Source organism: Daucus carota, chromosome 5, assembly GCF_001625215.2.
Source record: "Daucus carota subsp. sativus chromosome 5, DH1 v3.0, whole genome shotgun sequence".
Taxonomy (NCBI): Eukaryota; Viridiplantae; Streptophyta; class Magnoliopsida; order Apiales; family Apiaceae; genus Daucus; species Daucus carota.
In genome coordinates, this window is record NC_030385.2 from 46899270 (window position 1) to 46926947 (window position 27678).

General features: G+C 32.9%; 2 protein-coding genes and 2 long non-coding RNA genes across 8 annotated transcripts; 1 reads left to right on the forward strand and 3 right to left on the reverse strand.

The window, feature by feature from the left end:
- Positions 1–327: 327 nt before the first annotated feature.
- Positions 328–14712, forward strand: LOC108222627 (uncharacterized). 4 transcript variants are annotated; one of them, XR_010291814.1, is made up of 8 exons: positions 328–626; positions 1315–1388; positions 1844–2033; positions 4028–4078; positions 6635–6779; positions 6877–6953; positions 7049–7156; positions 14313–14712. It is a non-coding gene; the product is annotated as an uncharacterized LOC108222627 (long non-coding RNA). The 4 variants fall into 4 exon arrangements; XR_010291815.1 differs by lacking the exon at positions 4028–4078 and having other exon boundaries at positions 329–626; positions 1853–2033; XR_001807022.2 differs by lacking the exon at positions 4028–4078 and having other exon boundaries at positions 330–626.
- On the reverse strand, positions 13092–14290 carry LOC135152562 (uncharacterized). Its single transcript, XR_010291816.1, has 3 exons — positions 13934–14290; positions 13551–13795; positions 13092–13408 (listed from the first exon to the last, which is right to left on the reverse strand). It is a non-coding gene; the product is annotated as an uncharacterized LOC135152562 (long non-coding RNA).
- Positions 14713–15754: 1042 nt separating the features above from the next.
- On the reverse strand, positions 15755–19611 carry LOC108223048 (L-ascorbate oxidase homolog). 2 transcript variants are annotated; one of them, XM_017397101.2, is made up of 9 exons: positions 19346–19539; positions 19090–19239; positions 18877–18986; positions 18137–18407; positions 17930–18032; positions 17463–17808; positions 16563–16928; positions 16316–16394; positions 15755–16167 (listed from the first exon to the last, which is right to left on the reverse strand). In XM_017397101.2, exons 2-9 carry the CDS (start codon positions 19222–19224, stop codon positions 15970–15972), a joined length of 1608 nt encoding a protein of 535 aa, XP_017252590.1. In that variant the 5' UTR covers positions 19225–19239; positions 19346–19539; the 3' UTR covers positions 15755–15969. The 2 variants fall into 2 exon arrangements, with proteins under 2 accessions (XP_017252590.1, XP_017252589.1); XM_017397100.2 differs by having other exon boundaries at positions 19090–19611.
- A 1340-nt stretch (positions 19612–20951) lies between these two features.
- Positions 20952–27317, reverse strand: LOC108223049 (arogenate dehydratase/prephenate dehydratase 1, chloroplastic). The gene is made up of 12 exons (XM_017397102.2): positions 27090–27317; positions 25777–26387; positions 25309–25376; positions 25112–25204; positions 24666–24866; positions 24098–24178; positions 23909–24004; positions 22948–23025; positions 22792–22881; positions 22635–22702; positions 21527–21608; positions 20952–21306 (listed from the first exon to the last, which is right to left on the reverse strand). The coding sequence occupies exons 2-12, from the start codon at positions 26384–26386 to the stop codon at positions 21205–21207; spliced, it is 1569 nt and encodes a 522-aa protein (XP_017252591.1). The 5' UTR covers position 26387; positions 27090–27317; the 3' UTR covers positions 20952–21204.
- Positions 27318–27678: the final 361 nt, after the last annotated feature.

Consider the following 27678-nt stretch of genomic DNA (forward strand, 5'->3'; position numbering starts at 1 on the left):
TGGAACTATATTTTATTTTATTTTATTTTTTTTGTTTTTGCCAGTATGGAACTATATTTTATAAGAGCATTGAAATGCGTGTCGAACAGTTAAAAAGAAACGTATAGAATTAAATGGGACAGAGGGAGTAATTATTTATTTTTTTTAAAAGTCATCGGTTCTTAAATCAAATTGCATATGAATTTTAAATAAAAATTTCAATTAAATAGAATTGAGATCAAAAATATTAAATTTTTGGGTATATTTTTGGATTATTTCTTTGAAAAGAAAGAACCAATTTATGCAGTAATATAAAATTTTTGTCGTTTGTAACATTAAGGGAGAATCATATTTTAAAAAAATACATTAAAGGATGAAATTGACCGTGATTTTTAGGTAGAAAATTGGTTGGGTTCTCTTATTCCGACACCGCTAGTCACATTTGTCAATAATGTCTGTATATTTTTGCTTTAGTTGATGAAGCATCAATTGGAAGAGGCATACTGTGAAGATACTAATTTTATATTCGAATTAAAGTGAGGCCGGAGGTTTAGTTGTTGGTTTTTGATCACGGTTGATGAGGTGTATTGTGTTTGTTGGATCTGCGTGGCGGTGCGATTGTCTTTTGGTGGATGAGAAATGAGGAGGTTAGCACTTGTTCTGTTGATTTTATTATTTGAATTATTATCTGCTATTATTTTGTTCCTGTTATTAATTATTATCATTGAATTGAATTGATTAGTTTGGGGTTTTGGCTGGTTAAACTTAAATTGTGGTGTTGGTATGTTTGATTAATTGTTTCAGAGGTTAGAGTTGATAATATTGTTGTGATGGATTTCAAGTAGTGTTGCATGTATTAGGAGTTTTATCTTTATGTGGTTTTGGTTTGTATTTTCGTGTGTGGCTTTTGTTTGAGTTTCTCTGTCAGATCATTCGGAATGGGTCTTGGAAAGTATTAAGATTTATTATATATGTGACCTCAAAGTTAGGGTTGTCGTAAACCTTACATGCATCTGTGTATTTTGATTGTTTTAGATATGAATTAAGACTGTGGATTGAATTTTATATCGAGCATAAGGAACATAATACGGTGAGTAAATGGAACAGAATATGAAATATATTAAACATTGGAATTTGAATAAGGAGGAATGAGCATGTATCTAATATTTATGTTTAAACCAAATATCAAAATCTTAATATTGAATAAGAGAAAATTGCAGGACATATGCCTATGTTGTGTCTGTGATAATAGTAAATATGAAGTATACCGTTTTTAGTAGGTGGAAAGACAAATTCTCACTGATTATCATTTTTTTTGTTGGTTCCTTGTAATAGCTTTGCAGTGGTCTTCTTGTCAGAAGTTATCTTCTTTGTCTTCAGCGTGTCATCACGTGCATATAATTTGTGAGGTTTGTTGCCAATCTTGTCTTCTGTAGCCTTGTTTATGCAACTGTCAGTGAATTTTGGTTTTTTGGCATTCTTTGTAGCAGTTGATGTCCGATGTTTTCTCTTGTTATCAGGGGTGTGTGGTTCTGAGCTGAGTAAAGGAACCCTGAAAGGAAATTTAGATAACATTGAATGTCGATATCCCAGTATGCTTGCAGATACTAAATGATAATATTTTGGGGGGAAATTGGTTGTAAATAGGATAACATTAAATATGAAATTATCTCATCAGCAAATTATAAAATACAAAATACTTACTTTGGGTTGGTTTTCTTCTCCTTTCCACCATTCAAATCTTTTTGGATTGTTTTGTTGGAAGTACTGTTTCTCTTAATTGCTTCATCATTTTTTGATGGTACCTGCTCTTTGTTTGTTGGTTCATTCACCGGTATCTGTGGTTTATTGGTATTCTGTTTAGTAGTTGCAGGTGGAGGTTTCTTATTCTTATAAGCTGTGGGCACCGTCTTCTGTCGTTGATCAGATTTTTTGTCTGGTCTGGTTATTCCCTCATCGCCTTTGTTTTCTGAAAGTTTATTGTCCACGGGAGAGTTCACTTTATGCTTCTTTTGGTTTTCCTGGTGGTTGAGTGTATGGAGCCCCTTCTTTTCGTGAGTTCTTTTCCCTTTATTTAGCTCTGTTTCTGGTACATACTTGCAATTATAAATTCCAACTTCAGAATCTATATTTGAATCATCATACATTTGCTTCGTACTTGTTGAAGGTGGTCTTTTCTCTTTAACTGGCTTGTCTCCTTGATTTTCCTCGCATTCCATTTCCTCGACTTTCACAACTGTATAGCCTTCCTTTCTTACTCCGGTTGTGTTGTATGCTGTAATTTTCAAATAGAACTTGAATGTACCCCCAATAATGTTATTAAGAATTGATGGTATATTTGATGGGTCTGCACTCTGGTGAAGAACATAAGATTGAACAAAGTTAGTGTAAGTAAATAAATATTGCTAAATTAATTGATTTATGCAAAATTAAACATACCTCGTCATTGTCTAGCACGTGCTGAACTGGAACCTTTACCAAATCCAAAACATATCTATCAAAAAGTAACACTGTTGTAGTTGAAGTCTGGTCTTGTACTTTTAAAAGCACGCTGTATTTCTTCACTGGACTTGTATCTTTGTTTGTACAACTGTTGCAATGGGGAGGGACTTTCATTTTTGTGAAACATTTATTGCATCCAATGTAATACCATCCATAGTTTGGTACTATCCCAATCACTTTTGCCTCAATTGAGCAATAGAATTCCTTGCATTTGAATAAGAAGAAAGTATAAATTAGACTTGTTTTTGTTGAAATATTTTTGCAAAGTTACAATTCCATTTTGTTTGTAATATATGTCAATAGAAATTAAAGGCTCTGAAATATCTACCTTTTTACCATCTGGTAACATAATATCGAGTAGTGTTTCAATAGATATGTGGTCGATGTTGTCAAGCAGAAGTTGTCTAGGATTTGTAATAGGTTGAATAATAACGGGCACCAGTTTCTCTTGTCCTCCTTTTTTGCGTAATATGTTCACCGCGGGGTAATCTATGTTTATAAAGTACTGTGTTGCGCTTGTTGCTGATAATGTAGGCTTTGCTGTAGGCAATATTAAAGTGAAACATATCCTAGATTCAGTGCAATATTATCATAACATAAACATACACTTAATATACATCAAAATTACCACACAAATATTGCATTTCAAGGTTATATTTAGTATTTACTCATAGTTGATGCAAAAATTGTTAAAGTGTATATTACCATTGTACATAACCGCTTTGGTGCCTGTGACAATTAACACAATATTTGGTCTTTGGTATTCATTCTTTAAATCTTCAAACTGATGTGCCTGTTGTCCCCATAGTGTGACAGTCATTTCATCGCCTCTGCATTGTAAATCACAAGTCATCGTTTAGATTCATAAGTCAGGCCATAAAATATAATGTGTAATTACATATTTTGGTGATGTTGACCTTAAAAATTGAGATTGTGAATAACTTACGTATCATCTTGGAGGGTGATGTCTAGTTTTTCTTTGTTACGGGGCAAAGTTTGTATTCTAGTGAAGGACTTTAGCTTTCCCACAACATCTGGAATAATGAAGTAATAACAAATTATGTAATAATCTGGTACGTATAATGTAAACAGTTAGTCATGATATTTTGTTAGGTACCAATAAGTGTTGTAGTTGCTCCAACCCTGGATCTTGCTTCGTCAAATGTCGCCAGTTCAAATCCATGCCTTGGGATAGATGAGTCATCACCTAGTTTTTTGATGTTTGTTTTCCTGGTAAAGTTAATTACTTTATCTCCTTTGACTGGTCTGTAAGTATCATTTGCACATGCAATTGCAAAAGTAGAAATCAAATAAAGGTTCCCAACTTGTATTCTTCTTGTGTATTCATCTATTTGATTGAGCATCAACAAAACATGGAAAAGCATGCCCTGCACACACACACACACACACACATATAATGTTAGATAGATGTAATTTTATCCACATTAACCAAACATGATAGAGGGTGTCCTGTGTATATATAGAATATTACATATATGTAATTGTATCGACATTATAAAGTAGGGAAATAAATTTGGTTGTGCAGGGAGGATCTTACTTGTTCATCCATCAGAATGTAGTTCTTGTTGATAAGATGGTTAGTGTTTGGATTTCTTGATTCCCATTCTCTTGTTACCCGAACTTTGATTTTGCTATCCTCCTTGTTAGGTGTTAGTTCCTCTAAATATTGATATGTTCTTTCCATAGTGAATATCTGAAAGGCCAATAATAAGAAAATCATTATGTGTTAGGCAGTTACTGAAGGTTTTTATTGTTTAATGATGAAACACAATATACATATTCCATGTTCAGAATAGTTGCATGTCATAAAGAATATATATGGGATTACATAAGATGATATATAATGCATCTACAGATCAACCTTATTTAAGTCAATCAGATCTAAATCATGAACAAAACATCGACAGAGAGGTAAAACACACACCTTTTTGTATTTGACGGCAATGGCCTGGAATTCGTTAGTCCAAGAGGCAATATTAAGGGTATATATATAGATGTTTAACAGTTGTAAACCTTATAAGTTTAGAATTCCTTAATGTAGTTTTTGTATATGATTCTAATATAGTTATTGTATATGATTCTGATGTAACTGTGATTATTTCTTGAAGTAGAATTCTTTTCTCAATAGAATTTATAATATATTAAATTTTCTAATATTACATTAGTTGTTTAACATTTGTAAACCTTATAGAATTAGAAGTCCTTAATACAGTTATTGTATATGATTATGATGTTTCTGAGATTATTTGTCGAAGTAGAATTCTTTTCTCGATAGAATTTATAATATATTAAATTTTCTAATATAACATAATATTTAATTGACATAATATATAGTTATAATTTAGAGTACAATTATATTAAAAATATTTTGAAATAGTTTGTAATGAATATTATATATTTTCTATTGTAGTTCGAATTAAATTTGTAATTATTTTATTAATTGTTTAAATTTTTTCTTATAATTTGTTTATAGATAGTACATATGAATGTATGGTATATCTGTTAAATTTAATATTTAGGATAATAGGATGCAAATATTAAAGATGAGCAGTAACTATACACATGAAAACTTAAATACAGTGCCGAAAAGAGGTATATTTCATTAAAACATATTATGTCAAATATGATAGCTGCTTCACAATATTTGTAAGAAAAAATGAAAACTTTACTACATTGGGGAAAAGAAATTTATTCCATTAAAACATATTATGTCAAACATGCAAATATGATAGCCACTTTACAATAGTTGCAAGAAAAATTGTTTATTTCCTGAGAATAAATTGGCATCCCATCTGGCTTGTAGTGTTTTTCTTCTAAAGTATTATATTTGTTGCAAATAGGAGGGGACAATATTTGGTCGAACATTGTATCTGGATAGATAGCCCGTGTTATGGTTTTGAATGTTGTGATCATTCTTGGAATTTGTATTCTTGTCATGCAATTTGTTGCTAGGTTGATTATAGTAGCAACTGCAACATGTCTTTTGTCTGGGAAATAATATACATCCAGCAAACTCTTTAACAACATAGATTTTGTGTGGTTATTCATTGACAATGATTCTAGTTCTTCATATGCTCCACCAAAATCCTTAAATTCTTCGTATCTCCTGATCATAATACTCTTGAACACCAGGTAAAACGTTGCATCTTTGTTCTTCAAATATCTTGAGATTTTCATAAAACGTAAAAACATAGTTTCATGAGGCCTGTGAATGTCATGTCCCCAGAAGTACAATTCATCTATTGGGTAGTTGTCCAATAACATCTGGATAGTTGGTTGTCTTTTTGTAGCTGACCATGCGAGAAAGAAATTGAAGAAATTTAAGAAATTTTGAGAAGATATCTTTTGCATGATGATGATAATTAGGTGAAGTGGCAGCTCGTGTAAGGAAGATGCCATAACGATAATAAAAGTAATAAGCTTTGCTATGTATGGACTTATAATATATAAGGATTTGTATCCTCGTTATAAGTAGGTTTTTATATTGAAACGAATTCTAGTAGACATCTGATTACATATTAGTAAAATTCTATTTTTGTATTTAAATTAATAATATATTTAGTTATAAAGATATTTTAATGGGGAATTTTTTAAAATGTCGGATTTTGCTAAAAAATTTAGGCACAGTGTTGAGTGGAAAAATAATGTTGTCGAAACCCTTATAATTTAATATATTAATATTTGTGGATTTTAGTAAATGATTTATTTTTTACATATATATAAATATCAAAACTTCTATAACTTTTATATCACAAAATAATTAATTGTGGGAAAATATTGAATGTCTTATATGTTTATAATATAAATAAATAAATATTTATATAATTAGGTTGTGAATCATTGTTTTTTTTTAAAAAAATTATTTTCTAAAAAAATGTTAAAATTTCCATTATTTTACATGTTGAATATTCTAGAAGGCTAATTTTGTCCATCTGTAGTGAAGGTGCTTAATGATGATAGTTGGAATTAATCTTGTGATTATTTTGTTATTAAATATCATGAAATTGTTTTCTGTTCATGTATATATATTTAACGATTTATAAAACATATACAGGACAGTTGAAAGTTATAATTTTCTTTAGTGTGGAGGAACATACTTACTGAAATTTTAATATAATTGTGTGCATATCAGGGGAGATGAGGATCATTTATACAGTTCTTTTAATGGATCCAGTGTCACCATAATCGTGAAGTTGTTTCAGTTGTACTCAGATAGGAGTGAGTCAGCAAAATGATGAGGAGGAAGGATCGTTATTCTTAGTTTTATATTTTAACAGGTAGGATTATAAGATTGTAGCATGTGTTTCTAAATTCTAATTTATTGGTATGACATGAATATTCCATTGCCCAATCATTTATTTGTGTAAAATGCAGAGTGTATACAGATTGCAGAATTAGGAGTCAATCTTGTGGGGGAATATGTAATGATTATCAGATTTAAACTGAATCAGGTACGCAACTTATTTTTTGTTTATAAGATTATAGCATGTGTCAATGATAGTGTGGAGGAACATACTTACTGAAATTTTAATATAATTGTGTGCAGATCAGGGGAGATGTATTTGTGTAAAATGCAGAGTGTATACAGATTGCAGAATTAGGAGTCAATCTTGTGGGGGAATATGTAATGATTATCAGATTTAAACTGAATCAGGTACGCAACTTCTTTTTTGTTTATAAGATTATAGCATGTGTCAATGATATACGATAACTGTGAATGTGCATGTTAAGTTGTGTAAATCCTGTTAAAATACTTGTATCGTAAAACAGACATTAAATATAATAGATGATAAAATTTCTAATAAATCACTTCTTTAAACATATGATGAAGTAGGGAAAACTACAAACCATAGAATATTTCGTGATATACAACATTTTTAGTCATCCCATATATTGGATGGCTATCACTCTCACAAACGATATGTAATCCCAATGGCGAGGTCACCCTTGATATAGCTACGTAGAGTTGTCCATGACTAAATACTGGCTTAGGCAAATATAACCCGACAAATTTTAAGGTCTGGCCTTGACTTTTGTTGATAGTCATTGCATAGCATAAAGCAACCGGGAATTGTATTCTTTTAAACGTGTACGGCAATGTAGAATCTGTAGGTCTCATGCAAATTCTGGGTATAAAAGCTTTCTCGCCTATGTGATTACCTGTTATTATAATCCCTTCTATAACTCTGGCACATAGTTGAGTTATAATCAGTCTTGTACCATTGCACAGTCCTTTAGCTGGTGCTATATTCCTCATTAAAACAATCGGAGCTCCAATTTTAAGCTCTAGTTCATGGTTAGGTATTCCTGCAAATTTCATTGAATTTAAGAGTTCTGATGGGTACATACATTCTTGTGATTCGCAGTTTACCGATCCCTTGCATATTGAGTCCGAGCTTAAATATACCTTGGATTCACCTGTAAAATAAGATTATATAATATTTATTAGAAATTAGTTAGAAACGGAGTAGTGATGAACTATTATAATTGCATTTTGATACAAACCTGGCCAGTGACTTAGTACGTCTTTATTTATCGCATCAACATCTTCATTCAAAGGGGTCAAGATGGCACGATCCCTAAAGTAGCTGGGTTCTTTACCATTGTCACATAAGTCGTAATAGATTGTTTCACTTATTACTTTCTTACCATTATCTTTAGGATCAAGTAATATTTCAGATGGTATTTCTGTCCAACATTGCTCCCCTTCATTAGTTGATGAAACTGTATGCACCTTTCCTTCGCCCACACTAATAACCCAATCTGCGTATGAGATTTGTTGGCCTGAAACTGTAATGAGCGGAGCATCTGTCTCAATCCTCATATTTTGATCTAATTTAAAAACAACACAATCATCCCATAAATACGAATTATTTATTGATGCCATAACAACATCTGCTCGTCCTTTGTTAGGCAAAACTGGTAAAATTTGTCTAAAATCGCCTCCTAATAGGACTGTTTTGCCTCCGAATGGTTTATCCAAATTACTCTGATCTTTCAGCCGCATAATATCACGAAAAGAGCGATCAACTGCCTCAAAAACGTGCTTATGATTCATAGGTGCTTCATCCCAAACAACCAAATCAGTTTGAGCTATCAGTTCTGCCAAAAATGTTTTTTGTTTTATATCACATGTACTATTTTCATCAATGTTGATCGGGACCTTAAATCTTGAATGTGCTGTACGTCCACCTTCAATTAGTAACGATGCAATACCAGATGAAGCAACTGCTAGGACTACTTTTCCTTCTGATCTAAGAGAGCTGATGATAGTCTTCCATAAAAATGTTTTCCCGGTGCCTCCATGACCGTATACGAAATATAAACCTCCTGTCTTTTGTTTAACATTCGTGGTAATAGTCATGTATACATTCAATTGTTTTTCGTTTAACATATCTAAACACTTTTTGGCCTCAACTGCTAGTGCATGCTTGTCGTACATATATTCTTCATATAGTAGTGTGTTCTGACTTTGTTGTATAAGATCAGTATCCAGTGGTGGAAGAGCAGGAAAATCTGATAGTGATTTCCCTCTTTTACGTAGCTGATAATCAACATCTAACAAAGTAAGGGACTGGAGACGTTGTTCACTGATGACAAAATTTCGTAATCCAGAATTTTTCCTCTCTTTATATTCAATATCATCTGAAAATAGCTTCCAATTCTTATCCCATAGTGTTCTAACATCTGAAACATCTGAAAACAACAACAAAGTAACAAATAATAGTCGAAGCTGTGACCCTGTCTGGTGGATAGAAGCATCTGAGAGTGCCAAGTGCCAATCATCATCACTTTCAAGGAGCCCATACTTCAGGCAAGCTTCTTTATACGTGCTGTAAACGACACCGTTAACTGTGCGTATATCCTCAAAACATGTTGCTCCACGTACAACATTCAACAACATTCTTAAATAAAAAAGCTCTCCAGCCATTGGATGAACGTACACCAACCTGCCTACGACTTGAATTTTATTCTTTCGTTTAGTCCAAAGTTTTCCCTTATTGTCCCACAAAAATTTTTCTGGAAACTGCACATAAGTAAGTTCTCTTCCACATTGGTATCGCTTATTTGTTTCAAACCACTGTATGAACATTGTTGCATCCGGATGTAGTCTTTGCAAAACTGTAGGCAGTGACTCGTTCTCTCTGAAACAAATTTGTTGCTCATTCTCCAAATGAAATGTTAATTTCACAACCACAGGTTTTCTATAATGAATTGGGAATTCGAATATTCGCCAACATGATTCAATTGAAGAGATGTACCGGCATGCTATATAGTCATCAACTTCATTCTTATCTATTTTTCCATTCTCTTCATCAGTTTGTGGTTTTTCTGTTTTCTCAATAACCATTGTTGCTCTGTCCGGGCCTTTAGTCACATATTTGAACATATACTTAATCAAACGACCTTGATTACACCATTCAACATTTATGTGAGCTTGATATTTAACGATAAGACCTCTATTGTATGGAACAATAAATCTGCAAGTAAAATAATATGATGTTAAAATTGGATCCCGAAATTTGAATACATGGATACAACTCAGCATAATTATTTAAAATTATATAGGAGAAATTAAAAACAAAAGCAAACTAAACATATTAATAATATAAGAAAACAATAATTACAATAGTAATAATATGGCTACTTTTTAATGTATTTAGCAATAAAGGAAATTTAGTGCATAGATAACTAAGATAATAATAGATAGTTATAACAATTTATCGACGCTACTAAAAATTTACAATCAGCAGTTTTATTTATAGTATAAACTCTTAACGTTATAAATAAACTTGATAATAAACAGTATTGTTATGTATAAAACTATTTTCCTGTATCACAAAATAAACAAATAACATTATTTCCACTCACAACATAACAAATAATTGCAATTATATTAAATCTAGAGTGTGTTGTAATACAAATGAATGAAAGTAATACCTGTTGTCGATAGCAACATCCTTGCGCATTATTACACGTCCATTGTTACGTCTTTTGTAAACAGGATAACCATTGGAATCAATTGTAGTTTCATTCCTGTAGTCTTTTGGGAAATGGACAGTACACTTATTATCTTTCATGCAAGGGCATTTTTTATTGAGTTCACCGCATGGACCGTGGACCATAAACTTTGAAACTGCATTATATCCAGCTGGATCAATATCTTTGTCTGGGATTTCAGCTGAGATTAAAAAATCAATATCCTCGGTATTTTTACATTTATTAGACTCATCAAGCCACACAACTATGTGAGCGTGTGGCAAACCTCTTTTTTGAAACTCAATAGTATAAGCAACTGCAAATAATAAATAAGAGTAAGATAACGAACAAATTAAAAATCAATAATAAGTACATTAGGAAAATACAAAACATATGACCAGTACCTCCGATAACTTTTCCAAGAACATTATTGTGGCACAAATCTTCCAGAAGCAAATCAAGTTTGATCTTAAACACCCTTGCCATTATATCTGGTCTATGATAAGGAGAGGCATTTTTAATCTTATTACAGTATCTTGTAATCTCAGGCCACTTTGGATTGCATGTAAAAGTAATAAACAGATCAGGGCTTCCAAATCTTCTACAAACAGCCATGCAATCTTGATAATTTTGTTGCATGTAGCGCGCACTCCCAGTAAATGATGATGGTAATATAAGTTTCTTTCCTACAGCTGATGCATCGACATCACCACGGTTCACAGAATCAACAATATTATTGTACACATCTGATCTTAAAACACTTTGGTTTTTTAATACCCATGTTAGTCTAGCATTCTCAATACATGCCCATGCATCCACCACAAATTGCATGAATAATCGTCCCCCTCTAAGTAATGTATGCCCTTCATCATCGCGATGTTGTAATCTGAAACTATAAAATTGCCGCATAGTCACCACATCTCTTTTATTTTCTGAAGCATGTGTTACCCCACGATGTAAAATTCCAGTCCTGTATCCCTGTTCTGCATGTGGGAATAATAATGGATATTGTAAAGGCATGAAAGCTGGATTTAGTGTTGATATTCTACGTAGAGTACCACTCTGATATTTAATCACAATATCTCTAGAGTTGGACAAATCATCATCTGCAATTAATGCTGCAAACTCATATGGAGCTGTTGGATTGTTACTGTTACGACCATCAGTTTCGCGATTTGCCACCAAACGTAGTTTTCCCTGAACTAAATCAGTATCCTTAAATCTGTCCCGAACACTTTGGAAAGTCTTTGCTAATTCATTATCTCGGTGTAACATAGTTGTTAAGGCAACAGTAATATCTTTGTCCAGCTTGTCACCGTTTGAAGGAAAATTCAAACGTTCTTCAAGTTCCCTTTCATTATCAAACATATATAATTGTGCAAAAACTGGTTTCTTACCGACCACTGGGTGCAATGATCCAATTTGATGATATGTCTGACCATGTAAAATAAATACGTATGGTCCTCCGCCATTATTATATCTGTTATCGATTTTCCCCCCCATGGATGTAAATGCAAAGGCATTATTGTATACTCGGATATTTTTCACAAACATTTGATCATCACAATCAAATAGCAAAAGCAATTCAGCTGGTGTTTCTTTCAATAGAGGCAGATCAACTTTTCCTTTACCACAACAAAGTGAGAAGCCTTGATTACTGGCTTTCTTTCCTCCTTGAGATTGTTCCAATTCCCACATATGTGCTTTGCAATAGTAACATATTTTATCTGCACTTCCTATATCAAGAATGGTTTCATTCATTGCTGCAACGATATTTGCAAGAATAAAAATATTCACTCATTAGAAAAAGAGGTAACTAATTGTATTTGTAATTATAATATACAAAATTATATGAATTTAAGATAGCATACCGAATTTTCTTTTTCTTTTGTTTACTTTATTCTTCATCCTGTTGCTAAGCGGTGTATAATCTTCACAAAGAGGTAGGTAATTAAATTAATACTAACATCAGATATTAAACTCATAAATAAGTAATAAATGTGTAAAATCTGAAAAAACGAATAGGTAATTACATGCATATATTAATACTGGAATAGGATTCCAGAAATAAGTCATAAATGAGGATTCTGGGATTAAAAACAAACCTGTCCGTGGAACAGAATTCTGGACTATGAAGTAAGGATTAATAGCTCTCGATTCCAGGTGATTGTTGTCTGAAACTGTTATAAGATGTACATATTATTGCATATATAATGTAGTAATAATAAAGTACATCTATATTAATGGAATATCATAAAATTAATAGGAAGAGAAACAACATAAATTAGCAAGGAACTGTGTGTTTCCTGCAAAGTTTTAAAATTTTGAAATGTTAATAATAATATGCTTAACTATATGTAATAGTACACAAATAAATAAGCATAAGTATACAGTATCTCACCAGATTCTGATGCTTTTTCCTTGCGTCTTTCACGACGTTGTTTATTATATTCATCTCTTTCCATGTCAGATTTAAATTTCCTGGTTGTACATCTTTTAGCAGTTGCAGAAGTATCTTCACATTTTTCAAAGCGAGTTGCGTAATGTTAATAAGATGTAAAACACACAAAAGAGTGATTGTTAATGTAATTATAAGATACAAACCAGCTTGTAATGCCTGTAACTTTTTCTCTTTGTACTTTTCACGCCTTTGTTTATTACGTCTATCATTGGTTTTCTCAACTGGAGTCCGTTGTAGGAGATTTTCTGCATTACAAATTAAATGAATGAAGCCAGTACATGATAGTATATATTATATTATGTTTTCCTTGACTATATTTCAAGAATTGTCATTACTATATAATTAGAATCAATATATTATGTTTTTCATATTCATAATAGCCTGTGACACCAATATGAATATACAAACCTGTATGTTCATCGTTAACCAATGGTGCAGCAATTTGTGGTGGATTAAAGTCAATAGCTGTTGTTGATCATATAAAATTCAACAATATGATTAGCATATATATATATATATATATATATATATATATATATATATATATCATAAATACATGTTTAAATTTGTGCACGGGTATCTTTGAAAATAAGGAATAAATACAAACCATAATTCGACTTTCTTTCTTTGTACTTTTCACGTCTTTTTTTGTTACGTTTGTCTCTGACTATATCCACTTGAGTCATTTCTTGAAGATTTTCTGCTAAATAAACAATTGACGTAAAATTTTGCATGCTTGATATAATCAAATTGTCTAAAAAACATATAAACATTGAAATACAAAATTAATTTCTAACTTGTATTAAGAGCCAAATGATCTTCCGTCTGTGTAGCTTGCATTTTTTCAGCCTTCTGTGGAAATAATACTCTTGATTGGTCAGTATATGAATATTGAACTTGATAAACTTGTGTGTTTTTTATATGAATAAGTCAAATATGTTTATAAACTCAAAAGTAGTCTTTTGGGCCTTTTGGGATTGTTTCTCGTACCTGTTCCATATATTTTTTCCTGCGCTTCTTGTTACGTTCATCTTGCTTATCATTATTTTCAGAATCTCTTGTTTTGCGTTGCCTTTCTTTTGTCATTGTATTCTGAATTTCTGATGTAAGCATAGCTGGAAAATATAAATAATCATTAAATAAAATATTTAAGATTTACCTCGAATACACAACAGGCCGAATTATGAATAAGTAAAATAACCCAAAATAACAAACTGCTTTATGGATAAGTAAAATAACCCGAAACAACAGACTGGCTTGGACCTATCCAGCATTGCTCAGCTCTTTACAATATTGTGTATTAAGACTATTAAGAGGTTTTGTTAATTTGCACTGTGTAAAATTTGTACATGATATTTTTTTTTTGCAGGTTATGTTCACATAAATCTAAATATGGTGATCAAGAGAGAAAGACCTGTAAAGATGTGGTAAGGTCTGGTTCGGGGAATGATTAATCAGTTGTGGTCCAATACTTCACTGCAACAACTTTCGAAAACCGTCCTGCTGAAACACTTGACAATGACTGAATCAGAAAGCTATCACCGATGAGAAAAGTGATGACTAAATTTATAATTATTTTAGAGCTATAATAATGATGTGTAATGTTGGGTGGAGTTCTTTTGTAATTGTTTTAGAGTTATAATAGATTTGTGTAATATAGGTCGGAGTTCTCGTAGATTTAGGAGTGGTAGTTGTTTACTTGTTTGTGTTTGCTTGTATGACAAACTAAAATTTTAAGCTAAATAACTTAAATATGTTTTAAAAATAAAGTATAGTTGTAAAATTAGTTTTAAAAATTAAAGTTAAATAACTTAAACATGCTTTATAAATAAACTATTTGAAAATAACGTTTTTAGAAAAATTTAAAATTAAAATAGGGGTAAAAATCAATACATAATAAGTATCATATCTAAACAAAGATAATGTATATAATATATGACAATGTCTTGATAGATGCAGAATATTTATTTTTGCAAATTATGATAGCGTTTACGAATATTTGGTTGTGGAAACTATATTATATATTAAAGATTAATATATATGTGTTCCAATAGGAGTATAATACTTTTAAAAGAAATAATAAATATATAATTAAATATATAGGAGGACCAAATTTTGGTACTTTAGTACCGATGTTCCACCGAAACGTGGTTTCGCTTATTAATAAAGGGTATTGATTATTAGCCGGCCTTACTTGGTTTTACTGGACTGGTGGTGTTGTTACTTAAAAATTAGAGTAGCGCTACATAATACAGAAAATTTGTATATAATGATGTGACAGGTGATGTGGTGGGTTTTAATTGCATAATTAATTGTGCACCAAGTATTTTTTTAAAAATTAAAATGAAGACTATTAGATAACCTCTCCTCTGGTTCCGGAGTGCGGTTGAAATCTGTAATTTTTGAAAAAATGTTATTGCAAAAAATAACTTTTTTTAATATTTATGTATTTTTAATTAAAATATGATATCTTCTTATATTAATTAAAAAGGCAGAATATGTAATCTATTTTTCAGCAAAAAGAGTTATTAAAAGAGTTATTGTTACTACATGCAATATCAATACCTCTCTTAATTCTTACCGTGTTAATTATTTAGATTTTTGGATGAGCAGCACCTGTGTATCTGAAAATTTTAGCATATTACAGAATATCTCAATTTCAGATTTAACTTGTGATCTCCAAAATTATTGCCGCACGGTGTACATGTTTGACCCTTTCATATAATATAATGTATTAAGTTGAGAAAAACACAGTTAATAATATTTTAGGCGTACAACAATATACTTGTAAATATTAAAAAAAATTACATATACTAGAAACTAATCAGATAAATTAAACAGGTATACATCAACATTAAAACTATGATCCAACAAAAAATGAACAAACATGAAACCCAAAATTCTTGAAGAAACACTTAGCATAAACTAGTTTAGTATAATTATCATTTTTAGTAAATCTCTACCATAATCTCATCTTTTGAAAACTTGTCACCCTTTGGACAATCCAAAGAGGGATGCAGACTCATCTAGTGGCCAACTGCCTGGCCACATCTAAGTGCATTTGAAGGAATGGGATATTCATCCCTCCATGAATTCGCAGGAGAATACACTCGTAAATAGAACTGCTGTCCCAAGTATTGCCGTGCCCAGTTCTCAGACCTGATGTTCCACATTCCAACATTGTCTAGTGGCATGTATACTGCAGTCCATGAACTTGGATACACCTGAAAACAGCAGAAAAAGATTACCATATTTGGTGATTGAATTACATACTACAGTTTTTAGAGCAATGCATGAAGATGGCTCTGGTACTCGGTTTGAACTAATGGAAATATGATTCAGGAATTGGGATTGGTAGGATGTTCAGTTTACCTGAACAGTGGAACGAGCAACAGTATCTCGCAGATTGTAAGTTTCTCTGCTTGCAGGTGACCACTCGCCCCCATTCAACCTGATCACACGATGATGTTCAAGGAAATATATGTTCAGTGTCGAGTAATCAAGTTCAAGTCCAAAAGCAAGGAAGAATAGCAAACATTTGCATAATGTTTATCTAGACCAGTCAACTTGGGGAGCAAAAAACTGAGAAGTATAGGTTGAATTATCTTAACAAACTTACCCCACAACAAAGAAGTGGTGTCCATCAACATGCCATGACTGCACACTGTCTTCTGAGTTCTCGAATACAACCTCGACAAATCCTCTAAAATCAGCAGCCATCACAGAAGTCTGGAGGTAGCCACCGCTACCGGAAGGGTTATCTGGGATACTCCCAAGGGTGAAGACACCTGGTATGTTGAAGTAGTCTGCAAGTTTAAGTGGTGTGTCTGCAGGAATGAAGGATACACCATTGACAGCATATCTTTGCTTTCCATTGATGACCGGGGCAGAGTTTGCAAGTCTTATGGTCCGGGTTGTGTTTATTAATCCGTAATGATAAGATCCCTGAGGATTGGGTCTTGGTCCACTTGCTGTCAGGTTCTTCCTGTTATATAATAATGCATTACAAGAGTGGACACTTAAGTACATTTATTAAAAAAAAAAATACAAAAGCCAATATATTTTAAGGAAAACATGAGTGCAGAGTTGACGATTACAATTCTGCTACTTAAGAAACACACATATAGGATTTGGTAATCTCTCTTGCACATCATTTTGACTTGAAATAAACTTCCCTTGCTTCTTTAGTTCTGAATTTGCTACTTATTTATATCAAATGAGATTCTATGAACATAGTAATGTAGTATCTAGATTATATGCCTGTTACACTATTCATGGTAAGAAGGCTGAGACAACTTAAAAGGTTAGAAAAAGAGGTATCAGAAAACTGTTTGCTTGTTTGAGACTAAACAAAGAGCCAAGTCCGCAATTTTTATATTAAAATTAAACAAGGCGTATCCAGCGCGCAGCCGCGTGGGCGTGCACATACGCACAAACACACACTATTAGTCGTTTTGCACTTTGATCACTAGATGAATAAAAGTATAGCAAGCTTTTTGCAATGCAATATGCAGCTCACCTGATTGAACGTGCTTGGCTGAGAGACCAGTCGACCTCAGTTGTTGGCCCACCAGGGGGAGGACCAGAAACACTGCCTGCTGAATTACTGTAATGAAGTACAGATGTAGATGTCAGCACTGGGGAAGTGAATCGTGTGGAAGCCGTAATGAAGTAATCCTGTGGAGGTTGATCTGCTGTGACTAACACAGAGTAGGATTGCCCCAAGTGTATGTCGAGAGAATCATATGTATTTTGTAGCGTATGAGTTCCTTCGACCTCAACCAGAATCATCTTGTGCCCCTGGATTCTGAAATTGACTGAGGTAGTAAGGCCCACATTTGATATCCGGAACCTATAAGTCTTACCTGCCAATGAGTTTCGAGAATCACAATCAGTGAATCACATTAGAAATATGCTTACTTATCTAAAGTTTAACATTAAAAAATTTTGACCACTTTTGTCTTGGATATACCAAGTTGAAATCACCTTGATCAACGGTAAAAGTGAACGAGTTTGCTGACAGTCCATTAATAACAAGTCCATCTGGAAAGGGAAGATTATTCCCACTGTCCAAAATTGATTTCAAATCCTACAAAGTCAAGAATATAAGCATTCCTAAAAGAAAAATAAAGTTAAGCATATATCACAAAGTCCAAACCACATATACAGAGCTTAACAAGAAAGGCAACTCACTGTGTGATTTTGCTTGAACCAGTCACCGACTAGCACTGTGAAATCCCCGGCAGGTGGAGAAAAAGGAACTGGGATGACAGATCGGCTAGCAATTTTAATGCCACCATAACCTCCTGCAGCTTTGTGGAATGCAAGGGAGGGAAAATAGAAGTAGCTTCCAATCTGATCCTTGACTTGAAGGACATATGTGAAGTTTTGCCCTGGTGGAATGGGGCAATTGGTCCCATACACCCCATCTTGCCATGAATTCCTTCTCTGCTGCACTCCATTCCTGCTCATTAATCACAATGTTTATAATCAATGCATACAATTCTGTATCTCTCCACTTACAAACTAAACCATTTCCATTTATACACATTTACTTGCAATCATCCAAGGTGATCACTTAAAGAAAATCAAAGTTAAAGCTTAAAGAACATTATGTAATTAGTACAGCTTCCAGTCAATGTATAGTAGCATCAGCATTCCTAATTTCCACAGATTTAGGAATATAAAGCACTACCTACACCCAAATTACTTAACACTAGGGGGTATAAGGGTGACAATTTACGACCAAGAAGTCAAGAACCAATTCCGACTCATTTTATGTATACAGAACTCGAAAAGCCGAATATAACCCAAAATGACTAGTTTACAAGACTAATACACACATCACAGATTTGCAACATCCTTGAATTTTGTCAACATTACAGGAAAATTAACAAAACACGAAGAAAATTGAAGAGGGAAGAAGAACTAACCAAGAAAAGAGAAAGGGCTCATCCAAACTGTTGTAAACATTGATGATCAAGTTGTCATTAGTCACCGAATCAATCTGTGGCCCGGGAAACTGCCCATTTATCAATATCCCCTGTAGAAATTCCAAACAGAATACACATATTTAAGGTTTAATAAGCAGTCAAATTAGTTAAAGATTAGGGTTGCATTTTATAAATATTAAAAAAAAAAAAAACCTGTTGCTTAACACCAAGAGGATAAATGTCACCATAAGTAACATTCCATGTGTAAAATCTATAAGGGTCTTCTCCACTTGCACACTCCACAAGAAGCAAGGCCACCAACATCAAGCTCCAAGCTCTACTCTTCATTTTCAACCTCCTCTTCTAAAACCCAAGAAACGAAGTACACAAAGCAAGAACTTTGTTAATAACTTAATATAAATAAAAAAAATAAAGATTATATATGTCTTCTTTTGCTTTTTCTCTTTACTTGTTGAGTAAGTGTGAGCAAAAAGAAACTTATATGCACACAAGTATGCAGCTAGCTAGCTAAGTGGTTAAGTATAGAAAAGTGTGTTTGAAAAGAGATGTGTTTGAGTTTGATCATGAGCTGTTGTTGAACTGTCTGGCCTTTAGTTTTTCTTCAGAGTGAAGGGTGGCGCGTATTAATGATACTGGTTACGCGTAAAGTGCTGGTTTGAGTTCGGTGATTATTATAGCCGCTGATAGCTCTCATTAATTCCTGTTTGCATTTGTCATTAGTTTTGGCCCACTTTGCTCTGCTTTATTATCCTCACTTTTGTTTTGTTTGGTTTTCAATTTTCATATCTGAGTAAATGAACATCATTAAGGGCCTGTTTGTTTTAAAGAATCAGAAGCTGCTTCTGGCTTCTGCTTCTTTTGACCCGTTTGTCTAAATAAGTAGAAGCACTTTTAAGAAACTGAGAATGCTAGCTTCTATCTCACAGCTTCTGCTTCTTTTCCAAACACTTTATTAACTTATTTACTTCTCACTTCTCATCCACTTCTTTACTTTAAGCACAGAATCACTTTTTTTAAGCTTGCCCAAACGGCCCCTAACACTTTTCTTTAGTTTTGATTTGAGTACCTAATCCAAATCCATTTTTGAAAAAAGATTTTGAATAACTGTAATAACATTGAATTTAATACGTTTAGAAAAACATTGAATTTCATTGATTTGGTTGATGTAAATACAAATATTCATTTTGTTATTTGTATGGTCAATTAGATCAAGACAAACAATATTTTGAAAAAGATTTGGAAACTAATTTGGAGTTTCTAACCTTTTCCTAAGATTAATAAACTGTTGTGCCCAATTATATATTTATAAGTTTAAGTAGTAAATAAAATATTTCCAATATTCAGAAGTAATTTAAGTCATATAAAATTTGAAATATATGCAGTTCAGCTTCTTCTGAGAGAGAAACTCGCTGTCTGGTACTGTTTCTAAAATTCGATTGAATAAATTTCCTATTAAATAAATTAATTTATTTACTGTAAAAGTTAATTTGTATGTTGTATTATACAGTATGAACTATTTATGAATTTTCTAATTGCTTCAAATTCGAATTTTAATAAAATTAGAAATGGTTTAGATAAACTCGAAATTTGGTGCATTTACTTTAAACGAAAGCACAGGTCAGATTTGTCGGCAAGTTCCAACGGCTTTTAAAGTTTTCGATAAAATCAATGAACAGTGACATCCATGGTGTTGTATTAAGAACTTGCGTGTCAATTGCTTTCACCATGTTCTATTTAGATTAGATCCGTTGTATGTATTGACCCCCATGGCATAAATGCCGCTACTAACAATCTTACATTTCACGATAATAATGAGAAACTCGTGCACTCCGAAACAAATATAATAAATTCAACTCGAGGAAAAAAAAAAAAGGAATATTACAAAAAATATATAAGATTGAGGTTCCCTTCCCGCTAATTTAGATTAATGTTTATACCTGTGTGTTGAAAAACATGAAACATGTGTGCCAGTGCCACAGTGCGCAGGCTTCAACCAAGGCTATACTTGGAATGTTATACTGCTATAGAGTATATCAGTATATCTGATTATATAATAACTGAAAAAATCAGGAAGACTGTGTCGATATTATTGTTCCGAGATATGCGCAGCTTCTTCGTTTGGATCTCACCCAGTTTAACATTAGAGTATAGTTTTATAATGTACAAACTACATTTATGATGGCAATGTAAGATATACACAATACACTACATACTATATAGTAATCTACTGTTTCCGAAGTCCAAACTGGAGTCTAATTTAGATGTGAATTACCCTAAGTGATCATATACTTTGAGAGAGGATCACCATTACTGTTTGGAATTTTCGAAACACCAGCTAGGCAACTGTTGGCCCTTGCTTACATCTGCCCATGGATAGGAACCAAGCACCCGGAGAGATGAAGCAAATTCCTGAAAGAAAAGAAGTCATCACACTAAATTACTGAAAACTCCAAAACAGCACTGTAAGGAACTTGACCACAATATGATTCAGCTTTATTTGAAGTCATTGTGTTGAATCTAAAGAATACTTTCAACTTACATGCTTTCTATTTTTAAGAGTAAACTTCCTGTATGTGAGTTAATGTAGAGCACTATATCTTATTAATGTAACAAAATCACCCAAACAAACCTTCAAATGACCCAAAGCACATTGTGCACGTGATTCTGCCATAGAAGCCTCAAAATCAATGTAATAAAGATAATTGAAGTACCTGCATAAGTAAATACAACTATTACTTTGCAGATTAATCTAGACATATGAAGGAACACTTGAACCTACATCTGTACAAGTACGAACTACACATTCCTCCCTTACACGCAGTAATTCACATGCATCAGATATCACAATATACAGGTACCAAATATTGCAGAACAAGTGTCCTAAACAGGACTCCAAAACTTCAAGTTGTGAGTAAAACCACCGGCTTCACATAAATGATTTATATATGAGCGCGCCATAGGTCCAACAAACAGTAAAGTAACTCTCATAAACTGGAAAAGCTAAAGCTGAATACCCTCAGTTTCGTGCTGGCTAGTCTTGTGTATTCAAACTATTTAAAAGCTCTTAAAATTTCATAGTGCTAGGTTGGAGTGCAGGGTACTTCATGGTTGCAGCAGTTAGTAAAAAAATGTGGATATCCGCTGATAGCCTGATAGACGACACATGTCATGATTGTCCATAAATAACAGAAAATATTTAAAGTTAGTAATTCTCTATTTTACATTTAGTTTCTCTTAAATAGAACCTTGTAATAACAAAACAAATTCCGAATTTCTCCTATATTATTTAATATCACATGCAGTATATTGATTATCAAAGCGAGATTTCGAAATAAAATTGCTGTACTGATCTACCCTTTAACACCTCTCTATATATCCATCTTTTATCGCATTTACTCAACACAAACGGTTTCCTAGTGGTGTTTTATCTTTATCTTCCAGAACTAGATTATCCACAAGATATGTTGTTGGATAAGCTGCAACCATAAGTTATTTTTTCCATATTTTCCACCATTCTTACAACTATTATTACATTAATTATAGTGAATCAAAAAAAAAACTTGCAACTTGTAAAGAAGATTTTAGTAAAATGAGTATCAAAAAAGTCTTTGTGACGTCAACTAACTAAAATTTGAAAGGTTCCATATCCATGCACATATAATCTTTAAGAAACATGATTTTCTTTTTGGATAAGCAGACATTTTTTCTTCTTCTTTTTCCTGAAAGAGTATACTCACTTGGCAGTCCCTGAATCGATGTTATTGACCACCTTCATTGGTTTCTTCCTTTGGGGCCGACAATCAATCTACAATCACGATTAAAAAAAAATATTTGTAACCATTAATTAGCTTTAAAAAGTGAGACATTTATAAACCATATGCTAGGCAAGGATACCTTAGTCAATTCAATTTGTCTCATTGCAAAAACCGTCAGGGCTTTATATAATTCTCCAGGGCCTTCTTCTAAAGTGAATACAATGCTTGTCTGAAATTGAAGAAATATTTTCGTAAGAAGGTTTTAGGCATTTAAATGAGAAGATAAAATTTCTACCTTAAAGTGTTTTTCAGTTCTCGGAACTAATGGATCCCTTGAAAGTACCCAGAAACGAGTAATATTGTCAACTGCATCCTGCAGAACAAACATTTTTTTGTGACACGCATATCAGACTGATGATCATTGTATACAGGCAATTTACTATACAGCATCTTAGTATCCCAGCAGTTCCAATAAACTCTCCTTGCTTTTGTGAAAAACCAAAAACTCTGTGTTAAGTAAAATTACCCAAGTAGGCATCGAGAGAGTTTGTCTTACAACTGAACTGACACCTCATGCGTACATTCTATAATAGTGATAATTCTTTTAAGACGGTACTAAAGAACGTCAATGGAGTTTTGCTGGTAAAGGCATAAGGTGGCAACAACCGGATCTGGTAGACAGTGGTTTGGATGCGGCTAAACTTTTTAATGTAATACAGTTATTATACGAAGTCTAATATTTAAATAATATTAATAGACATAAATGCAGAAACATTGTAGAGTTTTAAAGATCATAATCTTATATTAAGCATCACACTGAAGAGTTCCAGAAACGGATGTCTATATGAAAGATAAGAATGCAGCTTGAAGTTACAGATTTTGTGTAATCAAGAGCTAATCTACAATAAAAGTCTACATGTAAGAAAACAATGTATGGTAAAAAAAGGTTGGAGACAAAAAGGATTATCCTTTTTACATGAATAGATGGTCCATATTTTTTCACAGACAACTCTCTTCTATCTAGCGTAATTCTTATTTACCTGCAGAAAAATAAAAAGGCGAGAAGTCTAATGCCACTTATGCAACATGTCTAACAACCTTCCTCTGCCCCAAATGTAAAATTATGTTCTGCAACACTATTAACACAGTTTCTTCTTGCAAAAGCATATCTAGATTGCCAACATATGGTTCCTTTTAATTTCAAGCTAACTGAACCAAACAGGACTTGATGAATTGCATAGAATCGAAGATCGTACCTGTATATTTTCAGTGAGTAAATCAAGGCCATACATTTTTGCCACTCGAGAACTCGCAATAATGCCCACATCTTCCAATTTATTTGAGCCAACAAGCTGGAAGAGTAGTGTTGATAAGAGCACAGACACTAGTCACAAATAGTCATATATAAAGAATGCCATAAGATGATAAAGAGACCGCCAATATACCTGAGCAGAAACAGCTTCATCATCCACAATTTCTTTCACAACACCTAATTTACTAAGGAAAGTATCGCTTTGGGTGAGCGCCTGCAAAGGATAAGTGTATGGAACTGAGCCAAGTTTTCTGAAGTTGGACCTCCTTTCTCGGACACAATTACATTAGACTGAAAGATACCATAAGATATAGATACTTGCAAACAAGCTGACATACAGCTGCATGCCTGGTCCATACAATTTAGAAAGAAAAAAACATTCATGTTTAAGTAATCAGGTAACTTTAGATTTCTCTTAAAAAGTATATTAAACGGTTTTACTCTGATTAATACCTTCACCCCACAAAGATATTCCGTGCAAAGTTTGACAAGGTATACATCATATAAACTCAAATTACCGATAAAATATGTTTTTTTTAAAGTTAATCTAGACTGAAACTCGATCAATGTTCAAAGACCCAGCCCCAGAATTGGAGAATAATTAGGATACTGTTGTGGCTTAGCTATGTATCTACCAGCACTGTTTTAGTAACTCCTCCATATAAACATTCATTCCTACAGAAAACTAAAAACAAACTGACCTGATGTTGGCTAAGAACACGTTTTAATTGCTCTGTTCTGACACCCGGTAGTGCTAGAAGGCAGAGATTTATTGGCACCTGAACCTCGCCGACAATGTGTAGCTTGTGACGAAATAGTAAATCATAGTTTCCATGGATGCTTCCACTTGTAGAATTCTCTATTGGGATAAATGCTTTATCCGCCATCCACAATTCAACGGCCTACAAAATTCAATAAGGATGAGGGCAAAGGACAACACTGGCACAGCACCAAATTATAAAATAATTTAGCCTATAATATAATAATAAGAAGAAGAAGCCTATAATATAATAATAATAATAATAATAATAATAAGAAGAAGAAGAAGAAGAAGAAGACTGCTTCTAAAGAATGGAATTCGACTTAAAGATCCGTAAAACAACTGAAAATATGTTCCAGTTGTTCATTAGACCAAATAGAACTTAACCTTAAATGCGTCTTCAAATTTGTCACTGGGAACGGTTTCGCACCGCGGATATGCTAGGAGAACCGCATCCTCACTGTATGAACCTGGTATCCCCTGGAACAAACAAACCATTCTTGTGCGGCTTAAAAAAAATTTGCATGTTTCATGCTTCATAACAAAGTCTAGCAATATGATTACACTGCACAAGTTCATAATACCTTATATGATATCTTAACCTTCGTACTGTTATTCAGAGTAGCAGGTACATGACATACAGATAATGGACCTGTAATCAGCGGTGATTTACAAAAATAAACATGTGAAATGTCAGATAATATGAAGTCCAGGATATGAAATACATTTAATAAAAATATATGTTACACAGTGACTTACAGAAGAGAACTATAACAAAGTATCTATTGTACAAGAACCGCTGTCAACAAAAGAACGATGCATAACACAACTCTCTTCATACAACAATAAAAACTAAAAGAAGATTACTGTTCTTGAAAAAATATTACAATGTTGATAGTCTGAGGGCCAACAATTCCTTCACCCACTCGGTGAGTCTTGTCAGTTTAACGTTAATTTTTTGCTAAGAAAGATAACTTGCAATCTACACTGAAGAGATTACATAGTATAAAAAAAAACTTTACCAACTGTCTTCACTGCATAATCAAACGTACCTTTCACCTCCATATGTCCTGAACTGTTGCTTTGGACTACAGAAGAATCTATTTTTGATGGACTTTGACCACCTTCCTGTCCACTACAGCTGGTTATTTGTATTTTCGTTCCGCCAAGATTTGATCTTCCAGAGGAGTCTGTTACTGTATCTGAAATGGAATGTTGTTGATGCTGCTGTTCTTCATCACTTACTGTTTCAGTGCTGCATTTGACTACTAGCAGTTGCGGAATCTTCTCATTGGAAGTCATGTCATCCTCACTCTGGACTCCAACGCCATCCTCACTTTCGACATTTACACCAACTTTATGTCCATGGCTAGATTCACCGTCGTCACATGAACTTTGTAAACGCATATTTTTCTTCTTCACTGTGACAGACCTATGTAGAGGAAATTCCTTAAAAGTCTGCCGAATCATATCTGACACTTCTTTGGGTGCAGATGGACATGGTTCAACATTTCCAGATATACCCGCAACATGCTGTTTTAACCTTGTAATTCCGCCACTTACAATCTTAGCACAATAATTGCATTTCACTTTTCTTTTATCTCCTTCAAGAGCTGTACCGTGCTCCCACCCAATGTCAGTAGCTTTTCTTTTTGGAACCATTCTATAAACAAAACTGAATTAAATCAACTTGAATTCTTTATTCCAATTTCTACGTAACCGTGTAATAAGACCATACATTATTTCTATATCACCACTTAAATTACATTATTGGTTATATATCAGCCATGTCAAGCACAAATTGTAAATCCATTCTCCCCTAAAGAAAACCTGAGTACTAATACCTTACTCCTAATATAGAAACAAGGTGAGTTGGAGCACAATTTTGAGACCAAAACTCAGTTTGAAACCTCGCAAGCAAGCTCAATTATATAATAACATACAATTTCATCATTTTCATTTAAGTAACTTGTCCTCTATTATCTATCATCATCTAGTGAGCTTCTAGCCATGTATACAAGTTGCCGAAATAAACTAAAAAGTTGCTCGTAAACACAGTTCATTAACAACATAAACAAGGCGGAATTTAACCACGTTTCGTGCTGCGGCTCAATAAAACCATTAATGCCATACTACATTCAAACAACAGAGCAATACACAACTACCCCAATTCCCAAATAAAGAAGCATTTCAAATTTTGCCTAATTTGCTTATATTTTTTATTAATTACAACTTCCTAAATAAACACTAAAATAATTTAAATTAATCCAATTAATAGAGAAACAACATTTCCAATATCAAGTTAAATTGCTACATGATATGCAACAAGGCAAGGAGAGTACATAAGCTGTGGCCAAAAGCTTACCTGGTTGAAAACAGAGCCTGATGATCGGTTCTTCTAGACAACGATTACGATTGCGCAGAATAATAATTTAATTAATCGGTTTTTAATTGTGTTTGTCTCGCCAAGATTGCAGATCGCGGCAGTTGAAATGCTGTTTGCCTGTTTGTATATCGGTGGCTATGGGCACGGGGTAAACAAACGGTACCGCCTTCTAACCTACAAAATCTGACAAAAATAACATACTGTATTCTTTTAGTAAAATCAGCATTTTTACTTAAAAAAATTTACCTCTTCAAATTGTTTCATATTTTTTATTTATACATATTATTTTCAGATATCGTATAATTATTATATGCTAGCGTTGATTAAATATTAAACTGTAGAATTTGATATGTTTTAAAAAATAAATATATGAGCCATAAAGAGTAATAAGACAGTTATATTATAACAAAATCACAATTACTCGAATGAAATTCATATTATTCATCACATTTTTCTGTCGTATTATATAAAATAACTAATATCTTGATAAAATGAAGATTTTTCATTCTAAAGTGAATGTATTATATATTTGTCATGTTTTCGTATTTTGATGGTTTTATTTTCCCCA

Excerpts from the sequence above, each read along its gene's own strand:
- LOC108223049 (XM_017397102.2), bottom strand. The coding sequence starts at position 26,386 with ATGGTTCCAAAAAGAAAAGCTACTGACATTGGGTGGGAGCACGGTACA. Across the intron at positions 24,867-25,111 it reads AATTTGAAGACGCATTTAAG|GCCGTTGAATTGTGGATGGC; the intron begins GTTAAGTTCTAT and ends TGAATTTTGTAG. Across the intron at positions 22,703-22,791 it reads GACAAATTGAATTGACTAAG|ATTGATTGTCGGCCCCAAAG; the intron begins GTATCCTTGCCT and ends TCGTGATTGTAG.
- LOC108223048 (XM_017397100.2), bottom strand. The coding sequence starts at position 19,224 with ATGAAGAGTAGAGCTTGGAGCTTGATGTTGGTGGCCTTGCTTCTTGTG. Across the intron at positions 18,408-18,876 it reads GAGCCCTTTCTCTTTTCTTG|GAATGGAGTGCAGCAGAGAA; the intron begins GTTAGTTCTTCT and ends ATTAATGAGCAG. Across the intron at positions 16,168-16,315 it reads TTGCTCGTTCCACTGTTCAG|GTGTATCCAAGTTCATGGAC; the intron begins GTAAACTGAACA and ends TGCTGTTTTCAG.